This window comes from Neolamprologus brichardi, chromosome 3 (genome assembly GCF_056152115.1).
Source record: "Neolamprologus brichardi isolate AB-2024 chromosome 3, ASM5615211v1, whole genome shotgun sequence".
Classification (NCBI taxonomy): domain Eukaryota; kingdom Metazoa; phylum Chordata; class Actinopteri; order Cichliformes; family Cichlidae; genus Neolamprologus; species Neolamprologus brichardi.
This window is the reverse complement of record NC_142106.1, coordinates 23,740,745-23,762,500: the sequence shown is the minus strand read 5'-3', so window position 1 is coordinate 23,762,500 and position 21,756 is coordinate 23,740,745. Positions and strand designations below refer to the sequence as shown.

General features: G+C 42.4%; 1 protein-coding gene across 2 annotated transcripts in view; it reads right to left on the bottom strand.

The window, feature by feature from the left end:
- Positions 1-21,756, bottom strand: part of exoc6b (exocyst complex component 6B) — a 139,273-nt gene that overhangs the window by 10,025 nt on the left and 107,492 nt on the right. For both annotated transcript variants that reach the window (XM_087835100.1, XM_006803410.3), the window contains one exon: positions 101-213. In XM_087835100.1, the coding sequence (XP_087691226.1) occupies positions 101-213 (113 nt within the window). The remainder of the gene's footprint in view (positions 1-100; positions 214-21,756) is intronic.

The following is a 21,756-nucleotide window of genomic DNA, read 5'->3' as shown; positions in this document are numbered from 1 at the left end:
TTAATGGCAAAACAAGGATTTGAGTCATCCAAAAAATGAGGCAACAGAACAATAGATTAACAGTAATGTGTGAATCCCAGAATGATGAATCACTACTCACTTCTCCAGCAGTGCCAGTGCAGTGTGTGGGTTGACTCTCAGGTATTTGCAGGTGGGTTTGCCATAATCAGCCAGGTAGGTTGACCAATCCCACTGGGTGAACAAATCCAGTAACTAGAAAAAAGGTCAGAGAAAGAATGTGAGATTTAGGGAGTGTTTCTGTTTTACTCATAGGAAGATCTCAGATTTTGGAGATGATAAATTATCCATTAAGCAGTGATGAAATAAACACCAGCAGATCACTGATTCACTCACTAACCCACCAACATGTTGTGTAACAGCTGGCGCCCACTTCAAAAACCAGGGAAATATGAACCTGTAGAAGCTTTGAAGATAAATATGTGGTGTTTTATACAACCACGATGTACTCAGATGGATTCAGAGCCAAAAGTTTGTCTTGTGAACAGATGTGTGGCGCTTCCATAACCACATTTATCACAGCTTTTCTGGCCTTCTTTGCTCAGCTTGGCACCCCCACACCACCCCCTCACTCACAGCAGTGATAATCACGTTCATCACGACCTTGCTGTCGCATCTATGCCACTAGGTTAGTATATCAGACATGAGTGATATAAGGTATGCACAGAAATACAGGATTGGGAGTGTAAGTAACAGAGGTGCAGCTCGCTGTAAAAATCACACCAACTGTGCTCTCCTTGAAAAAGGCTGGCAGGTGCGATCACGTCTCAATCGCAACTTTCAAAAACTTTACAAAGCTCAGAGGTGTCGATTTCATTTAAAGTAGTGGGTTGGACCAGTGAAATTCCCCTTGCTGTCAGTGTAAAGATTATAGATTATTAAGACATTAGAAAAGCTGTAAAACTTATGAAAACAGTTTTGAGTACAAAATTTCTGCCTCCTTCACATTTTATATCTCACATTTAGTGAAAAAAAATCTACATATGTGACACTAAAAAAAGAGCACTGCGCACTAACTCCACATTAGCACACCAAAAGCTCATCCCATGATTCCACCATGCTGGTGAAATTATGTTTGGAGCTCCTCTGTTCTGGTTCAACAAAACCTAGAACCCCACAGATGACGGTGAACCCGTTAATCTTGCTGGGGAGTACACCCCTCAGAAGACTGCTCAAAAACCATGATGAACCGAAGAGACCAACAGAGAAATGGTCAAAAATTCCCGCTGCCGTCCAGTAGGGCTGGGCGATATGACCCAAAATTCATATCTCGATATTTTTTAGCTGGGTGGTGATATAAGATATATATCTCGATATTTTTTTAAAGCCATAAGTTAAGAACAAAAAGAGAGTTCTTAGTCACACTGTGTCCCAGATGTCACACAGGCATTTTTATTTACATACAGCATAGATTTACATGAAGAAATTACTCAAAAATAAATTATGAGCTTTTATTAATTAATAATGCTCCATAAATAAAAGAAAACAATGTTGTTTTTGTGCATAACAAAAAGCTCATAATTGTGCAGTCAAAATATAAACTAACACATGCTGAGCATAATAACAAAGACAGATTTCACAGCTGCTCTGTTCCCAACTTCTACTGCGTGACTAACAGCCTTGAGTTTGAAATCCTCTTTGTAACCACGTCTCTTAACAGGTGCCATTTATGGCCCTTATACACACACAATACGGTAATATTACGTTGAAGCACAGTACGTATCACTCTGCGTCGCTCCAGACTACGGTAGCCGTAATGCTCCGACAATCCATCAAGCGCTGCATCTCCGTAGCTTACCAAAGTCGTACTAAAACATTTTTTTGACAGATTGCTGAGCGCCGTGTTCCACATAAAATCGGTTCGCGATCAGTAAGCACAACCAGAATTCATACATAAGGCGCGCTGTCAACTTTTGAGAAAATGAAGGGATTTTAGGCCGTGCAGCCCCTGTGGGCTGTCGTTAGCGTGGTTAGCGCGGTTAGCTCGCTAACACGTTGACGCCATCCAGCCCCACAACTCGCTAACGGAGATTTGCCGTGTCCATCTTGTCGCTGCCTGCAGGAGAAGCTATGGGGGAGGAGGGGGAGTTGTGTTCAGTGAAGGAGAGGCGAGGCCGAGTAACGTTGCGCAGAGACAAAAGTGGATGAAAGAGAGGCAAACTTGTGGCTCCACAAGTATAATTATAACGTAACATAGACTATATCGATATAAAGGATATTGTCACATCTTATATCTCGTATGAAAATATATCGATATTTTTTAAAAACTCGATATATCGCTCAGCCCTACCGTCCAGCTCCCTTTAGTTGCCACAAGAAACCTCATGATGTTGCTGTTTGCATCCAGACTGCACTGTGAGTTATTACTCAGTGTGATTAATAAGAACATTAAAAGCACATTTGTTTGTGGGTTACTGCTTTAGTCAGATTATGCTTGCTTACAAGTGCCACTTGTGATGAAGATCAGTCCGCATGTTATATGACATACTCCACTTGTGAAGTCCTGGTAACTCCAAAGGAAATAGTATTAAGTTCTGGCACTTGCAGCTTGTGCCAACTTAATGCAGATGTTTATGTTTTCACCACTTAAAAAATGACCAAAACGTCTCAAGAAACCTTTAAGTTCCCCACATGGAGACATTTTTACATTTAGGTAAATAAAAGCAACAACGCCAAGAAAGTAAACGGCAAACGGGTCAAGGGAAAGGAAAGAAAAACAACAAGCTGGAGAGTCTTCTTTGGAATGGCCCACATTTTAAACAGTTGCATAACCTGCCACTGCCCTGCTGAACTCTACCTAACACACACACACACACACACACACACACACACACACACACACACACACACACAGAAACAGGCCCAGGCAGGCAGACCCGTAAGCCTGCAGACATTCACACACGCCGTCTCTCTATCTCTGTCTGTAAAACACACACACATATGAGCAGGAGCCCCAGTGAACTCTGGGTAACACCAAACACAGATCCAGAGAGAGAAACCATATGTGAGCAAGGGATGAGAGAAGAAGAGGAGGAGGTGGAGGAATGGAGTACAGAGGGATGGAGAGCAAAACCACATGTGAGGAAAGGGGGAGAGAAAATGAGGGAGAGTAAAGATGGAAGGAGACACAGATGGAGAGGAATGGATAACAGCGCTTACAGAAAGAGGGAGAGGGTAAAGGAAGGGCAGATGAAGATGGATAGATAAGACTAAGAGAAGGGGATAGACCGGAGTTAGCTGATGAAGGTGCCCCGGCAGGCGACCGGGGAAAACAGAACGGATGACAGAGGACACGAGAGAAATTAAGTGAAGTGAAAAATCTGTGAAAGTCACTGGCTTGTACTGCTGCTTTCTCAGCGTTCACATCTGTGACTATGGTCCTGACGTTTACGAAAACTGTGCTTCACCTCACAGAAACTCCTGCATGGAATCGTTAATCTTCCAGTTAGTCCCTATTGCACATAGGATTGATTTTTACAAGTTCCCTGGAGGGTCCTTTATCTTTTCTTAATTCTTCTTTATACTCAAGTCAGAGAGACACTATTTATTCAATCCAACACGCATTTTTGTGTTTGTATAATCAGAATGTCGAGCTGTCATGGATGTGCTTTCAGTCTTCCACTTCCACACTTAGCAACTTGGTTTTGTACCACTGAACTGTGCGGTGACTTCATATAGCGCTGCTGTTTGTTATTTTTGACATGAACCGCCTAGCTCACCTCTGCTGGAGACTTAGAACCCTTCCCCCCATGCACTCCCCGATGGCAGCAGCCTCCTGCAGCAGGACAGTGGATTTAAGAAAGATATCAAAGAACCCGAAGCTGTCAAACTCTCTGGATCTCTCCAGACTCTGTCCTACAAAAAGCCCTGGAGCAGACCCAAGATGCTGCATAGTTTATGTCTCTGGGCTGGTTTGGGAACGCCTTGGTGTCCACCCAGACAAAGAGGAGGTGGTCAAGAAGAGGTAGGACTTAGATTCTTGCCCACGCAATCCAAACACACCTAAGTATTGATGGCTGCTGCGGTGCAGCAACGGCACCGTGTCAGACTAGCTAGCAGCTTGTGTTGCTAATATAAACAGTGCTAACAGCAGTAGATTGTGCCTTTCTCCAGGCTAGCATCTCCATGCCTGTGCATAGCTGACATAGCCGACAATCGTCAACAATCATCGTCTGTATCAAAGTCCTGCAGAACCACACCGCGCTGCTGACATCTATTTACGTCACCACTCGTTCTTTAACATCGCTGACTGAGAAGGAAAGGGGCGTGGCCCTGGTAAGGGACTGGTGGTGTTGTAACACCTTTGAACTGACAGGTAACTGCTGTTGTACATTAATAAAATAACTCATGTAACTGCAGAGCATTCGTGGTCAGCAACTTCTAAACATTACAACACTGACTGACTAGTCTTGGACATGTCTGTACAGTATTTAACACCAGAGCTGTCGATGAACTTGCTGACTCAAAAATGTGAGTGGATGATGTAACGAGTTGCTACATCTCTGCGATGTGATAAAACGACCCAAATGAAACAAGAATTTACTGGGTGTTCAGTTACTTCTTTATCTGGGAACTGCACTCATACCATCAAACCAATACAGACAAGACCAGCTGAACAGTGCCTGCTTCAGTCAGTAGTAAAATAGATGGCCTTACAGACCACCATAAGCCACGCCTCCACATGCATTCATACAGCGCTTTACCTTTGACACACAGACTTAAAACTATCTTGGCCAAGGACACTTCAACATACGGACTGGATTGAATCAGTGATTTTCCAATTACTGGACGAGCCTCTCTGCCTCCTGAGCCACAGCCGCTCGTGCTTTAGACACGTGGAAGTTTCCTTTCATAAAGACCCAGAATGTGAAGACTGCTGTGGGATTACTGAGTTATTACAGTGTATTTACTTTCCAATTAAGCATTGCTTTTGTCTTATTTTGAATTCACGACACCTTTATTTCCAGAGCAGGTTCAGTTCAGTTTTTATTATTTAAAAACACTTTTTTTTTTTTCGGTTTCATTATTACTTTGTTTTCCTAATTATTTTTATATGGAGCATATGTTTTTAGAAGTACAGACCAGAAAAGCTGACAGCACTTTATGAAGCTCACAATCGTGTAAACACCTTGAGAGTGAATCAAGAAATACACCAAAACATCATGAGGCGGGCTGTGATGACAAATTTGACCAACCTGACAAACTAAAGCGAAACACATTTGCTTTATTATTATTATTATTATTTATTATTATTAAATTATAGTGAATTTTGTGAGCACAAATTGAAGTTTTGCTTTAACTTTAACATGCCCGGGTGTGCCACCGAGCTATTAAACAGCTATAAACTAACTGGATCAGGAGGAGTTGCCCACCAGCAGGTACACCAAGAAGTCATACCAGTCTGAACTAACCACCAAAACTGATTGTTTTAATATAAATATTTATTCTCTTCTACAGCCTGTCAGGTATATGATTTATCTGTTTTATTGATTAGCCTTTCTTTAAGTGTTCCCCTTTATTTTGTGCCATAGAATGTGAGACTTTATCAAAATATGAAGCACTTTGTCACTGTGCTTTGAAAATGCCATAAAAAAGTTATTATTATTATTATTATTATTATTATTTCACGTCATATGTGTAGTAAGTGAAAGTAGTCTTTGAAGCTGCATCTTTATCTGTATTTTTTTAAAGGTCATGGCTTCTACCTGACTTCACCTCTTCAGAGTTATTCCTGAAAACAGGAAACATCCTTAATATTTTCTCATATTTCAACCTGGCTTCGCAAGACAAGCAATTCTGTTGGAGTCCCCCCTTCCTTTCCTCCCTCCTTTGACCCCCTCCCAACGTCTCCTATCGCTGCTTTCTGCTCCTTTCCTTCCACCCTCTGGCCTTTTCACTTCTGCGCTCAGCTCTCTCTACTTTGTCCCCGAGTTCACCCTTGCACGGCCGAGGTTTGACCTGCTAATCCTCCCATATAAACAAACACACACACACACACACACACACACACACACATACATAAGTGAGGGCGGTTAAAGCACAAATATTATTTGATGATTAGGTGCCGATACAAGTGTGTGCACAGTGTTCACATAAACTGTCTCAGTATTATATAATATTGTTTGTCAGGATGTTTCCATCTACTTGTGTGCAGGAAGTTATTTGTGCACACGCACCTTGCTTTGTGTATGTATGTCTGCACTGCTTGTACGTCTGTATTTGTGGGGACCACATGCGCACTATTCTTCACTTTAACACAGATGTTTAAAAGGCTTTTTTTTGGGTTCAAAGTTATTGTTGAAGGTGTTGGAGCTTTGTGCTCAAAGACACAGCACATCTGTACTTGTTTCTGAGGAACATACAAGGTAAAAGCATGTGGGATAAACACATACTTTAGCTGCCTGTTTACAGGAAGTAACGTCCCCCCACACACAGCAAAGAAGACACACGCCACCATGCATCCATAGATGGATAAGCTGCTGGCTGAGATCCGTGTGATTTTCATTTTATCTGACAGCAAATCACTGTCTTCACTCTGCAATCATGCTCTTCGCATCAGTCTTCCTTTATCTCTTGCTTTCTTCTCCCACACACTTTCTTTTTTGTATCAGAGATAAAAGGGAAATAAACCTGCACAAAATTTCCCGTTAGGCATGAGGATTGCAGAGGACAAGAGAAAGAAGAAAGCAGTGAGGAGGACAAAGACTAGGAAGGAGAGAAGAACAGGGCCACAGACCATATACAAGATCCCACATTGGTTAGCAAAGTCCCTTCAACCCTTCAAACTTTGAGTTCAGGGTTTTTACTGCAGCCACGTTGGTGTGTTTAAAACCTGACATGATGAGGGATCGACCTAAAAGCAATGACACTGTGGGCTAGTTGGCAAATGTATACTGTAAAGTAAAGACCCTCCCCAAGCTACAGGTTTCTTCCTGTTAAAGGGGAGTTTTTCCTTCCTACTATCACCAAGTGCTTGCTCATAGGGACTCATCTTACTGTTGGGGTTTTCTCTCTATTATTTTAGTGTCTTTTTCTTAAAATATAAAGCACCTTGAGGCAACTATAGTTGTTGTTATCTGGTGCTATAAAAGTAAAACTCAATCTTCATTTTTCAGTCTGCTAGTTTTCCACTCGTATTCTTTTAAATGCAACAGAAAAAATTAGTATGGGGAGCGTCACAGACAGGATGGAAAAAAAATCTGCTGCAAAAACAAACCGTTAGCTTCATCGTAACATTAACAGCTGTGTCTTTTTTTGGACAAAACATCTCATGTGAGGAAGGGCAGCATTTGGGTGCACACGTAAAATTACGGCTATTTGTCTTCAACTTTGGTATCTCAGGTGCTGATCTGAGTAAAATTAAGAGCAGTAATGTGGGATAAAAGGGATAAAAATTAAGAAAAGGGAGAAATCAGGGCAGCAGGGAAAGTTTTTGAGTGAACGTCAGTTTGGATGACAAACTTTATTTATACGTCACTTTTCTTTGCAAATTTGCACCAAGGAAAAAAAAAAGTCTAACCCAAACATCGATTAGGGGGGGTGACACAGGAGTGAGGAGTGGAGGGCACGAACAGTAGGAGAAGTTCAACAAGAAGGGAGGACAGCAGGAGGAGGAGGCAGATAAGACTGATGAAAATGGAAAAGAGACGGAGAAAGAAAAAAAAAGTGTGTATGGGGGTGGGGTGGGGTGGGGTGGGGTGGGGGGGGGGGGGGAGTGTGGGCTGTCAAAAAAACAAAAAAAACAAAACCCAGCCACACGCGAGCCAGCAGGTCCTTCACACACACACACACACCTGACCCTTGATTCACCCTAAACACACACACAGAAAACGGCAGGTCTCTCGCCTCACCTCTAGCTGAACTTCTCTCTCCGTCTCGCTCTCCCTCTCTCACCTCGCTGTGACCTCCCCCACGCTATCGCTGCTGTCTCCTCACACACACACAGATTATTGCTTCCTCTTATTCTTCTGGGGGGTGGGCAGAATAACAGTGATGTGTTGCCCTCACATTTCTTGTTTGTTTTCTCTCATTTCTTCTCCGCTAATGGGCTTTTTTACTTCTCATAATCCCTCACCCACAAACCCCCTTCCCTCCCTCTGTCTCCACCCCCCCCCTTTCTCTCTCTCTCTCATCTGTTTCTACAAACTCCATGCCCTCCATCCTTTCTTTCCCTCGTTATCCCTCCTTTTTCGTGTCCTCACCAGCTTTTGTCACTTCCATCTCTTTCATCCTCCTCATTTAACCCAACTTCCATTCTTCACCCACCTTTTTACTCTCCTCATCACTCTCCCTGTGTTCTCCTCCCCTTCTTTCAGCCCTCTCTACCTCCTCAAACTTTTCACTTGCTACTTCAACTTCCTCACATCCATCCCCATCTTTTCCCTTCTCCCTTTCTCCCAAGTTAACTTGACCCATACACTCCCCCGTTTACATCTTTCCTCGATTCCCCTCACCATCCGCAGATTTGTCTACGCTCCCCTCTTCCCCCTCCTCCTCCTCTTCTTCAGTGTTTAGCAGACTTGTTAATGGTTATTCCGGCTGCGGGCAGGATTTATTTGTTTGGGACCGTTGGGGAATTGCCGTGTTCCCGTTGCTAATGGCCAAACGTCAGGGTCACCCAGAATTCATCATGTTTACACTCACACACACACAGTTAGGTTGTGATTATGTAATGTTTCGGCTATGAAGAAAACAAATTTGTGACCCAGCGGTGTGAACTTAGTATCATTCATCTTTACACGGGAGAGGAAAATGAATAAAAATGCACCATCTTGGATAATAAGTAACGCTTTCTAACTTTTCATCCCTTGCTCTTTAAGCTCCAGTGCTCTTACTCCCTCTCCCTGTACACTCGTCTCACAGCTCTATTAGCTCTCTGTGCCCCTCAAAATTTGACAGGCGAGAGGTCAAAGGTTGCTAAAAGCAGGGAAAGTGCACCAGGCTTTTATCAAGAAAAGCAGCCCTTTTGGCACCGTCCATCTCCACAATCCAAATCTACCGCCTTCATCCGTCATGCGTCAATCACCCTTGTCTTTATTCCCAGTGAAGTGCTGTTAAAAGCAAGAGCGGCACTGTTGAGATCCCTGTTACAGGAATAAAGTGGAATTAGCATCCAGGCTGCACGTACAGTGCTGGAAAAAAGTATTTACTCTCTTCCAGATTTCATATCTCTTTGCATATTTGTCACACGTGTTTCAGATCAAACACATTTTAATAATCTACAAAGATAACCCAAATAAATACAAAATGCAGTTTTTAAATGATGTTTACATTTATAAAGGAGAAACAGTTATCCAAACCTACTTGCTCTCTAAACCTAATGACTGGTTGTGCCACCCTTGGCAGCAAGAACAGCAATCAAGCATTTGTGATAACTGTTTTTTCCTTCGACTCATCACCGTGAGGAATTTTGGTCCACTCTTCATTCAATTCAGAGACATTGGAGGGTTTTTGAGCATGACTGTGATGTCAAACTTTAGTCTTGGACTAGGCCTCTCCTTCATTTTAATTGTTTGAGCCTTTCAGAGGTGGACTTGCTGGTGTGTTCCTCCTGCATAACCCAAGGTTAAACTATTAGTTTGTGTCTTTGAGCGTCAGGACACAAACTAATAGTTGAACCTTTTTCTTGAGGATTTTCTGGTGCAGAGCAGAATTCATGGTTTTATCAAATACAGCATGTCATCCTGATTCAACAAAGCAGCCCCAGACCATCACAGTACCACCACCATGTTTGACTGTTGGCATGATGTTCAATCTGTGAAATGCTGTGTTGGTTTTACATTAGAATTAAACTAGATTAGACTCAAATTTTCTTTTGTCCACAGAATATTTGTCCAAAATTCTTTTGGATCATCAAGATGTTTTCTGGCAAATGTGAGACGACCTCTGTGTTCTTTTTAAATAGCAGAGGCTTTCTCCCACGGATGCCATTTCTGCCCAGACTCTTTCTTATTGTTGAATTGTGATGCCGACCTTATTTTGGTAGGTCAGTCACTTCTGGGAAGGTTCACCACTGTTCCATGTTTTCTCCATTTGTGGATAATTTCTCTCACTGTGGTTCATTGGAGTCCCAAAACCTTAAAAATGGCTTTTTGTTTTTCTAGGTCATGGCATGATGTGTTGCGATCTTTTAGCGTGCTTCACTTTATCAGACAGTCTCTACTTAAGTAATTTCTTGATTCAACAGGCAATAAGTAGGCTTGAGTGTGGCTAGTGAAATTAAACTAAGCTTTCCAAAACAATTTGATTATTAACAAACCAATTACGTTTTCACAGCACTATATAATCTCTCTCTCTTATCTGCTTGTGGGAGAAAGTGAAAGATTTTTGTTATCTAACATTTTACTTTCAGCAGATTAAAAGGTCAAAGGTTAGTAAAGCAGAGAAAATGCTTCAAATTGTTCCAAGGCTAAATTGTTTCCTTTGACACCTGTCCATCACCAGCTTCATCGCTAAGTCCTCTTTTCACTTAAAAGTTCAAAGGTCACCATCAGCACACAAAGACCACCCCCACACCTGTCAGTTAGGTCTGTGCGTCCGGAGTATGTTTAAGGTCAGACAGAAGAGAAAAAGGAGGCGAGGACATGCTGGCTATTTGAGGCGGAAAATAATGAGGGAGCATCTCGACACCTGCCCGTCACGGTGGTTGTCCTGTCCGAGAAAGCAGTTTTTAACTTCAGCATGAAAAACAACAGCAGCTGTCTGTCATCCTTCAGCTCATTGCTTTCTTCCTGACACAATCCATATTTTTTGCTTCCACTCTGCACCAGATTTTAGGGTTAAAGGTGAGAAGTGGAGCAGAATTTGGAAGCGGTCCCACGGACCCCACAATCCGAGATGGTAGCAATGCACATGATCAGAAACCTTTGGGGTGACTGTTGGTGTCGCTTGCACCGATCCTCATGTTCCTCTGGTTGTCTCTTGTTTTTGTCACTTAAGAAATACTCCCAAGTTAAGTGCCACTGTGTCTCACTCTGAACTGCAGATTGTTATTCATGCATTTATTGAAATCCATCGTTCATTTGTTTAAGCAAACTCACTAGAACGTTTGCAGGTTATTCAGAGCGTCGCTTCGAGGTTACTCTCATGTCACACTGTTGCCAATTCCACAAGGTCATGTGATCAGGGTCTGCTGGCCATGCAGCTACGAGGCTGAGAACTAAAGGAAGCAGAGCTTTTGCAGTAGCAGCCTCCAGACTCTTAAACTTTCTTCCTCTTCTAAATACAAACACGCTCAAACCTCATCTTCTTAAACTTGTTTTTGTGTGTTTTTTGTTATGATTTTACATTTAGCATTTTTATTATGAAGCACTTTATAATTTTTTATTGTGTCACGTGTGTGACCTTGCTAAGAGCAGAACAAATCCTTGCTTTTAGCGTTGTATTACTGGAATGTGCTCATATCGGGAGTGATGTCACTCTCAGCTCCGGCATCCGACTTCCGGATATAAAGCAGCATTAACTCCATTAATAGGCCAGTTGTCCCTTTGAAGGTGAGAGTCATCGACCCCACCCTGTAATAACGTTGTGATGGCTGGTGCGACCCACATGGTGTGAATTGAGGTGTGGGTCATTACTGTCACAGGGGCTCAGCAATCTTTAGACACGAAGAAGCCTCCAGAATGAGAGATTAAATTCATGAACCTGAAAGAAGTCCCAGTCCAGGTGCCTTCGTACAAGTGTTTAACTCTTTACACCATGCGCACAACATTTGACGACCTTCCCAGTAACGTTAATGACGTGTTTTGACACCTCTGTATATATCAATAAAGAGATGGTTTGAAGAGCATTAGAATAGTTTCCAGGTTTTTCCAAGGGTACCTGAATAGGCAGAGACCCCCCCTCACCAACGTCTGGCACAAACCCATTAATTTTATTCTAGGCCTGAAATATGACAGAAACCACTTCAAGGGTTACTCCTAGTAGGCTGTTAAGGGTTAAAACCTTAAGACAACTCTTAGGCTGTTTTGTGAATGGATGGTTCATTAAATGTGAACATTTTAAAACGTGATTATTTACACTAAAAGAAACATACGTTTAGAGTTGTCATTTGTGGGTTTATTAGTTTGGCAGACTTGAAATAAGCCTCCATATGACCCATAGATTGGGAGTCTGGCAGTTCTGCATTACAGCACTAAATGATCACATTTGTGAAGCCAATATGGCTGGAAGCCTTTTTTTTTGTTCTTTTGCTTTAAAGTGAATAATGATCTATCATCAAAAACACATAAAAGGTTTTACATTCAAACCATGTAACAACGAACATACAAATATCCTGGTTGGGTTTTTTTTAGTCTGGAAATAATATATTTTCATTATCATTTCGGAGGAAAAATGCTTCTTCTGATTCGTCAGAGCCCAGGGTGATGTCCTTCATTTGGTTGTTTTGTCTGAAAAACAATCCTAAAGCCCCCAGAAGATTTCATTGAAATAATTTGAAACAGACAAAAGCAGATGTGAGAAGCTGCAGGGAGAAAATCTATTGATGATTTTAGCACCAATGTCCCATCCAGTGTGAGAAAGTCCGCTTAGAAACCAGCGTGCTCAATCTTATCTGCCACGGAGTCCCACTGACAATCTGCAGGAAAACCCTTAAGTCAGCTCTTGACTTCTGTAAGTAAGAAGTCAAAGGTCATATGCAGAGGTTATACTGACTAGCTACTAGCACCTCCACTTTTACTTTTTTAAGTGCCAAACAGAAACTTATTCCTCTTGGTTTCTTTTTTGTTGCCGTATTCAACCAACATTTGTTTCTAACTTCATGTCAGCATGTGAAAGGCCCTCCATCACTGCTTACACATAACCCCGTACCCTCCAGCTCGAACACTATCGCTCAATCTCGAGCTATGAATGGAATGAAGCACACTTGGATGTTTATCGCTTCGCAACAGGGAACTAATTTCACTTTCTTACTGCAGGGCCAGGAGTTAAATTAAAACCAAAAGCTTGTATCTTTGTACATCTGCCTGCTGCTTCGTTTCCACAGCCGCAGCACGCTGCTGCCAGTGACCACAACGCAGCACAACCTCCGCTGTGATACTGCTTTGCTGTGCGCACTGCACTTCATTAATCCACTGCAGGTCGACTGCCATGCCATGTGCACGAAGCAAAGTGCAGATAAAATCCTGATACGTTATCACTCCCTGAGGGAAGCTATCTTATGCTTCCCCCACACGCACACAGAGATGCCAGAAGTGTGCTAGAGAAGCTTGCTCAAAAGCACTTTAATCATGCTAGATGTATGCCATACAGGAGGATTTGAATCTGACTGATATTAAATTTGGTCAGTGACCCATTCCTGGCTCTTGCCAGTAAATGAATAATGAACAGAAGCCGCAGCAAATGGATAAAATTGATTTTCTGACCTGCTTATTATACAGAAGATTGATGTACACAAGTATTTTTTATCAGCCTGCTCATGTTAGCACACTTACAACACTCATAAGTAAATGAATGCTTGGACTGGAAGCAGTCGATGACGAGGAATATCAATCCACAAATTTTCCACTTTTCGGACACTAACCAAACTAGCAGCCTAGTGAGAAGCTGCAAGTGGGTTACTATTGGTAACCAGGGTTCTTACAGCTGGAGGCAAAATGAGATTTTTAAGATCTTCTTTTTTTCATGTCACTCTGAATGAAATTTAACATCAACTGCACAATAATCGAAATTGAAGGGGGGGAAAAAAAACATCAGTGATTAGGGATTTGGATGCCAACTGCTTGGTTTCGTGGTTTGGTCGAGGCTCCGGATAGACATTAACACAAAGGAATTGTTGTTAACATCAACAACAAGTTGATTTGCAATGTTATGGGCTAATCCCCACTCCCTGATGTAGATCATATCATCCGAAACGCATGCAAATCAGGCTGGGTTCAGTGTCTAAAACGAATCACTGATTGTTGTTGTTTTAAACACTGACATAGAAACGGGTCACAAAGCACGATTGGTGCCTACGGTGAAAGGCAGTGAGCCAGTTCCCTTATTGGAAAGAAATCTCTACAGTTACCAACCATTTCTGTTGCTGTTTGATGAACAAACATGGATATTTTCTTGAATTAATGAAATTCAACGGGAAAATCTTTATATCAACATTGGAAGGTGCAGGATGTGGGGCACCTTGAGGAAAACTCACTTCTTCACATACTACTCCCTGATACTGCTTTTAGTTTGGTGGAACGGCCCTAATCCACATTTTCCCATTTCGTCACTAGGAAGGCAGAAAGGAAACAGTGCATTGGCTCTGGGGATCCCAGTTGCAAAACATAATGAGTGTTGATGGTTCAGCAAACCTGCTTGGTGATATTAATGCCAGGGGCTTTTGGGTAAACTACTTAAATTACTTTGAATGTCTCAGAATTTCTCAAGCCTTAAAAAAGTCTTTGTTTTTTAGGTTAATGAATTCAATGTTTAGGTTTTTCTTTTTTAAGGAGACACAAAAAATATTTTCACAATAATAAAAAAATAAAAGAAACTACATGAATGATGCAACTGCTGTATTTGTGTCACAGAGTCACAAGTACTGGAAAAAATGTGACCAGCATTAAATGGCTTTAATTCACCATTAAACACGCTGTTTGTTCAGACAGCCGTTTCTTTTAGACCAGTTTCAGTAATGTTTTATATCCTTATACTCACTACAAAGACAAATACAGCTCCTAAACATACTCTGATCTGCTGAGGATGATTGTGAAATGCAGTTTTTGGTTTCCTGGTCATGCTACAAGCTGCTTTTTTACTGCACAAGCCTTTACCAGTGACGAGAACCCTCTGAATGGACTCACTGTGCTTCCACTGCAGGGATAAAGGTCTGCTCAGGGGGATGGTACTTTCTGAAAGTTCAGAAGCATTAAACTCTGGGTGTGTGGCTTGCAATCGAGAACATTTCTTAGTGCTTGCAGCATTTCAGCCACTCACTGAATCATTTCCGTCATTAGCTGGTAAAAAAAATGTTTACTTTAAGGTATATTGCACAAATTGTTAACGTAAACAACCTTCTAGAATCATTATTGGGTCAGTGAGCCAGCAGGCTGGAGAAGGAGGGCGAGCAGGAGTGGTGGGGTGAGGTAAGGAATGAATGAACAAGAGGGAGCTACGTTAGAGGAAACGAGGAATGGATGCATTGGGGGAAGCTTGGGGTTCAGTATCTTGCCCGAAGATACCACAAGAAACCACCAAGATTCAGATTGGTAGACAAACTGCTCTACTTCCTGAGGCTCAGCAGGCTGTGGCTCAGAGTATTAGGATGATGGTCTTTGTTCTTGGGAGTAAAAGCAAAACCATGGCTGTGGAAAGCCAGCTACTGTTTAAAAAGAAAAACAAACAAAAAAACCTTTCATGCGCAGACAGAAAAGCCAGTCAGTAAAGGGTTGCAGTTCAGAGATGTCCTGATGTAATTTCAGACAAGTGAAAAGAAAACTGCTGCAAAAGCACACAAAACACAGAAGAAGCTGAATAAAATGCAACAGAAGTGACAGAAATCGAGACAAGCAAAGGATTGCACCGAGACACTGATTATCCCCATGTTGATATTGTTCCTGCGTCAACATCATGTTGGTCTGGGATCAACAACAACTGTCCAATCATAGTGTTGTGATGTCAGAGTTTCAATGTGGAGGAAAAAGAAAAAAAGACGTTGTTCACATAAAAACTCTTCTGTAACAAATGGCAAGCATTTGAAGTGTTTATTAATTTATACAATATAATAACTATATTATCAATTTATGTTTGCTGTTAGCCAAAATTGGGCTACTCACAGTTGTTTCCTAGTGGCAATTTTTAAAAGCATTAGCCAAGTTCTTGGATGCTAACTGCTCAGACAACTTGGTCATTTTCAATGCTGATCCTGGACCAGCATTATTAAAATGATGTAGGAAGAACACCAATATGGGGATATCATCGTGCCTGAGACATACTTGAAAGAAGTGTGATAATTCAAGCTAACGTGTGTTCTCTAATGTACATAAATGTTTGCTATTAGTTGTTTGCCGGAGCTGTCCCATCGCGTTATTGTCTCCCCTAAGTCACTTCTGTTGTTTTGAATGTGCTTTCGGTGTTTGACCTACTTCCCTTTTGTTTCATTCAACTTGTGTTGCCTTTTGTGTGCTTTTGCAACTAATAAATTACACTTCTGAACTTGAAGTGCGTTTGACCTCCTCGGGCCACCAAGATGGGCAGGAGAAAGCAGAACTTCTGGAGGAAACCCACTGAAGCACAAGAAGAAGATGTCATGCATCTTCCTGCTTCCTGTAAGGCGACAGTGCTGCAGAGCTTTCTCAAGTTCAACAACACAATATAGCAAGAGGAATGGGAACACGTCTGCCAAATGAATTATGCTTCTGAACTCTGAGCTACCCTAAAAGAACGAGCTTTTCAGGATCCGTCCCCTCCTTCCTCTCATCTTTCATCTTGTCCTTGTCCCCACCTTTTCTCTCACCTATTCATCCTCCCTTGTTCTTCGTCAGGAGTGTTAGAGAAGTTGTGTGACCTGCTTTAAAAAAAGTGAGAGGACTCGAATGGAATCACTGCTGGAGAAAAGGAAAAAAAAAAGGAACAAAAATGAGAGAAGAGTGCTGGTGGTTCAACCAGGGGTCTGCGCTGTCAATTAGACACTGCACAGACGGAGAGAGGGCGAGCGAGAGACATACATGGACAGAGACAAAGTGGGAAGAGAGAGCCAGAGAGAGAGAATGAGAGGAGGTAAATGAGAGGGACGAGAGAAAACTCAAAAAGAATGATTGGGGGAATATTACAGGACTGGAGGAGCAAGGGAAAGGAGGGAGAGCAGGAGGTCAGGCGGAGGGTAACTAGATGTTACGGAGGAGGAAGAACGAGTGAGTGAGAAACAGGGAGACGATAAACAAGTGCAGGCTGAAGTCAAGAGGGGCCTGCTGGGAGCTGCTCTGTGCGCTGATAAAGCAAATAAAGACAGAATACTCCAAAACAAACAGGGCTAGAAAAACAGCAGCTTTTAGCTGCACTCTGAGCTCAGTTTAGATTCAGGCACTTTTTCAAAAAGGTCGATTCAAACTCAGCCACTTTCTTGAAGTCAATTTGGGTCCACACACTTATTTTTAGAGGTTAATCCTGGGTCAGGAGTTCATGTGAGGTTTGTCCATTTATTAGACTTTGATAGAGTCTTGATACAACGCTGCACTGCAATTCCTTCACATTTTTCTATGCAGACCGAGTCCCTTTAAATGAATTTAATAACAAATTTTTACCATAGCTGCTCCAAAAGACAGCATGAACCAACTCTGTGTTGTAGCCTGACTAAAACACAGACCCTTAACAGAAGATGGTCCTGGTCTGGTTAAAAGAAAACTTCAGAGAGATTTGCCTATGACAAGAATGTGATCTGCCCTCAGTTTGGCCCAAAGACCAGGTGTATGCTGCAGGTTTGAGCTAAACGTCCTGTGTTAAAGTATAAAAATTGGAGTTCCTAGCATGCTACACGTAGATTCACCTGAAATATTAATCAAATAAATATAAATCAATAAATCAAATCACTCAATCAATCCGTAGTAGTATCCAGGATAGTGGAGGGGGATGGTGGCGAGACATAGGACACATCTTGTGTTTAAATAGTGTGATTTTCAATTATGAAGGTGGAATGCAGGTTGAATAGTGGCTATCTGACCAAATTCTCACAGGCTGCACAATTTCCAGAGTTACTGAACTCCACACGTTAGGTTATGGAATAAGGTTTCAAAACTGACATGTAATCCACTGCAGCTCATCTACTCGTCCCTTATTGGTGCTTTAGATGTTGCAAATGTATCAAATAGTACATTTCAGTATGTTTGGTCTGATAATCATCTCACATGATCCATAGCAGCAGCTACACCCAAGCTGGATGTAACACCTCTCCTCTCATAATAAAGGAAGTTTAAGTTCAAGTGAAATTTTATTTGGGCTGCTGCAGACATAGTGATTTTATGAATGATGAAATAAGATTACAATAAGTCATAAAACTTTAAATAAAAAACCAAGAGTAACATTTTTGAGAAAGGTTTACTAAATTTAGAAGAGCTCATCATGAAAACTCTTCATTTTAGTCAATTTACTCGATAGTTCTGTTGTTTTTGCTGTTATTCGTTATATTAGTCTCAACATTTCTTCATGTCCATAAAAGTTATTTTAACCCGTTTCAGTTAACTTTAAAGCGTCGTCATTAAGGACTTAGTATCAGGACAAAAGTATCTGGTAACAAGGTGCTTTTAGTCTAAAAGCAGACAGTTAGGCTACGTTCACACTGCAGGCGAAAGCGCATCAAATCCAATTTTTTTGACCCTATGCGACCCATATCCGATCATGGTATGACAGTGTAAAAACAGCACAAATCTGATATTTTCAAATCCGATCTGGGTCACTTTCGTATGTGGTACTGAATCCGATACATATCCGATGTTTTAGAAAGCGACTGCTGTTTGAACGGTCAGGTCGCATTAAATCCGTCTTTTACGTCACTGACACAAGACAGAAGCCAATTATCAGCGCCAGAGAAGCGCCCGAGAAGACATCGCGAACGCTTCCTGGCCATCCAGTGTAGATGTTAGTGAAACTGTTGGGAAGACAACGTTGGAGAAACGTGAACATTTTATTTGTACTGTATAATCTGCAGATTCTGACAGAAATCTGCAACTATCCTTTGAAGCACCGCTCCTCTAAAACAGCAATAAGGATCATTATTAGGTTATCTACATTATTATGTAAATAACAAAATAACTTAAAGCAAAAATTGGGAAACATAAAGTCCGAAGTCTTTATATTAACGGCCATCTGTCAAACAATATTGTTTGCACTAGATCTAAACAGAGCGCGTTGTGTGTAAAGTCTTCTTTTGCGCATGCGGGCCGCTTTGAGCGTTCACACTAGAGCGCATTTGCTGTCGCATTTTATTTGTAGTGTGAACGAGCAGACAAAAAAATCGGATTTGATCAAAAAATCAGAATTGAGCATTAAGACCTGCAGCGTGAACGTAGCCTTTGTGAGGTAGGAAACAAAATGTTAAAAGTATAAAAATAAATAAATATATAAATCTGAGATATTTTAGTCAGCTGGAGCCGCTTCTCCCAAACTGTGAATAAGGAAACCTAAAGGTAAATCTGAAGATGTCCCGACCTCCAAAAAGCCACTGCTGGGTTAAACTGGAACACGTGACAAAGGCTCGCGAGCATGTGCATACAATTAGTCAAATTTCAGTGGCCCCCGGACTGGTCTTCAAAAGATGATTTAACTGCTGTGAAAAATCTAATTTGCAGATCCAGGAAAATGAGACTTCACAGCATCACTCTGCAGCTCCCCTCCCCCTCCCCCCGAACAACAGGAAACAGTTGAAAGGTGAGAGCTGTTGGAGGGTTTATTCGGTTTGACCACAGAATGACCGCAGTCGCACTCTCTCACACACAGGAAGGGGTGTAGATGTAGGTCATATCGGAGGAGACTGACGGAGAGGTCGGGACTGATAACGCAGAACAATGACCTGACCGGGTCACAGCGCGGCCACTGTAAGTGCATATTAAAAACAAAATATATACAAAAGGCACTTCAGCGTTCTGTGCGTGCGTGTCTGCATCTGTGACAGCGTGCGTGAAGCTATTTATCAAAGTCTGAGAGAGCTCACGGTGTGTTTGCGTTCATCCGAGTTTGAGCCACCTTGACTCACCCCCCCCAATTTCTGACCGCTACTTGACCATTGGTCGGAAGTAGAGAGTCAGCGCTCCCCACCCCGTCCAATCAGGTCAGTGAATAGCTCCTGCTGCCGTGACCACCGCCTGACCTGCTGTCACGCCGATAAAGCTGGCCACAGACAGGACAGGAAGTTGAGACAGGGGCCGAGAAACACACGCTCATACACATACACACACTTAAGTGACCGTTCCCAGATAAATAACAGCTTACACTCATAAATCCGCAGATATGGACGCACTCGCGTCTGAGCAGCAGCCGCTTTTTGCTGCGTTATCTCAAGCACAACAGGATCGCAGGCTGCTTTATTATGGTCTGAACCTGTTGGAAGAGGGGAAGAGCAGAAATGTGTGTGCGTGAAGCAAAGAGGCAGGACAGGTGTATGCGGCAGACTTTCAGTGTTTGTGGAAAAGGAGAAAATCTGTGTGAGAGACAGATCCATCAGATAAGCGTCTTTTGGGGAGGGGAGGCTGACAGCAGATTCTCACCCCTCCCAGGCACCACTACTTATCCCGCTGACCTTATATTGCACTTATTGTGAACCGTGTGAATGCGTGCTTCTGTGTTTGACTGAGACATCAGCCCCCATGATGCCCAGCAATCACGCTTTAAGGCAGAAATTTAGAGAAAGTGGAGGAAGAGCAGATGAGACCATCAGAGACAGAGAGAGTGAGAGGGAAATTACTCCTCACAACCGGTGGATGACCTAAAGGTTTAGGGCACTAAAGTAGGAAGACTGTAAGCACCAACTCATTTTGCCTTTAACTGCTATCGATATTGCATGCAACATTTTTTTAAATCACTCAAAGTAGAGCTGCAGTCATATTTTGCATTTTTTCTTTAGTTGTTTTCATGCCAAAAGTGATTTAATCCCCATAGATTTGAAGGCACTTGCGGCCTTTGGGCTTGGAAACTGGTGAAAATAACTTTGTGTAACCCGAGATCCAGCTTTTACAGAGATCTGCCACCAACCCCCGAAGGTTTTAAGAAAACAAAACAAAAAATTAAGGTTTCAAAAAGGAGTCCAGAACCACAGAATCATGTTTACAGCATTAAAAACCACATAACCTGCTTATCAAGTTAATATTTCACAAGAAAAAGTCAGCAGATTAAGTTTTAACTTCATAAGATCAGTGACACAAAACATGGGGGAAACATAGGACAAGGTTTCTGCAAGAAAACCAGGACGAGCTTGTGTGGTTACACGGCAAGTCTCTCAAGCTGTTGGCCATCATCACGGAGGACTATTTGCTGTATTTGAGAGTTTTTAGAGGGCCAACAAAAGCAACGTTTCAGAGCACCCCCCCGTTTCCACACCCAAGTTTGCACGCATGGATATCCACTACCAGCAAGTGTGTTGCTGCATTTTGTGCAAAGTGCTCGCATCCCTGTTTTTGTTTGTGTGTCGGCCTCTGCACGCTCGTTCTTCCAAAAGATCGGCAGGCGAGCATTTAGATGTCCGTCTGCTGCTCATCCTCTCTTCGGCCCCTTTCTTCTCCGCTCATCCCGCTCTTTCACCCCTCTCCACTCCTCTATTCATCCCCCCTTCTGTGACCGGTCAAACGGATGAAGAGAAGTGTCAGCCTCCCGATGAGCGAGAGAGAGGGAGCGAGGTAGAGAGACAGAGGGAGAGACCAGTGGAGAGAGAGACCACCCTGTCCGTCCGTTCGACTCGCCGTATCACTTTCACCTGACTGCACTCTTTCACTTGCAATCCCTCGCTTTTTTTGCTCCATTCCGTCAACTTTTTTTTTTTTCACACATTCATGTCTCGTTTTGTCACTCGGTGAGTTCAGAATCGGGCCAGAATGCTTTCTCTCTTTTCCACTTCCATCTCCTCCCGTCATCTTCCTTTGGACTCATTCATCTCCTCTTCATCGAGTCTTGCGCATCAACTTTCCCCCTCATTTCCGCCTTTCTGTTAAGATTTTTGTACTTTCGCCATCTCTGCCTTTTCTCCCACCACCCCTTACATTCATCTTCCTTACGTGCTCGTCCTCTCCTCTTTCCCCATCAGTCTGAGTCTGGTGAGGAGTTGAAAGGTCAGAG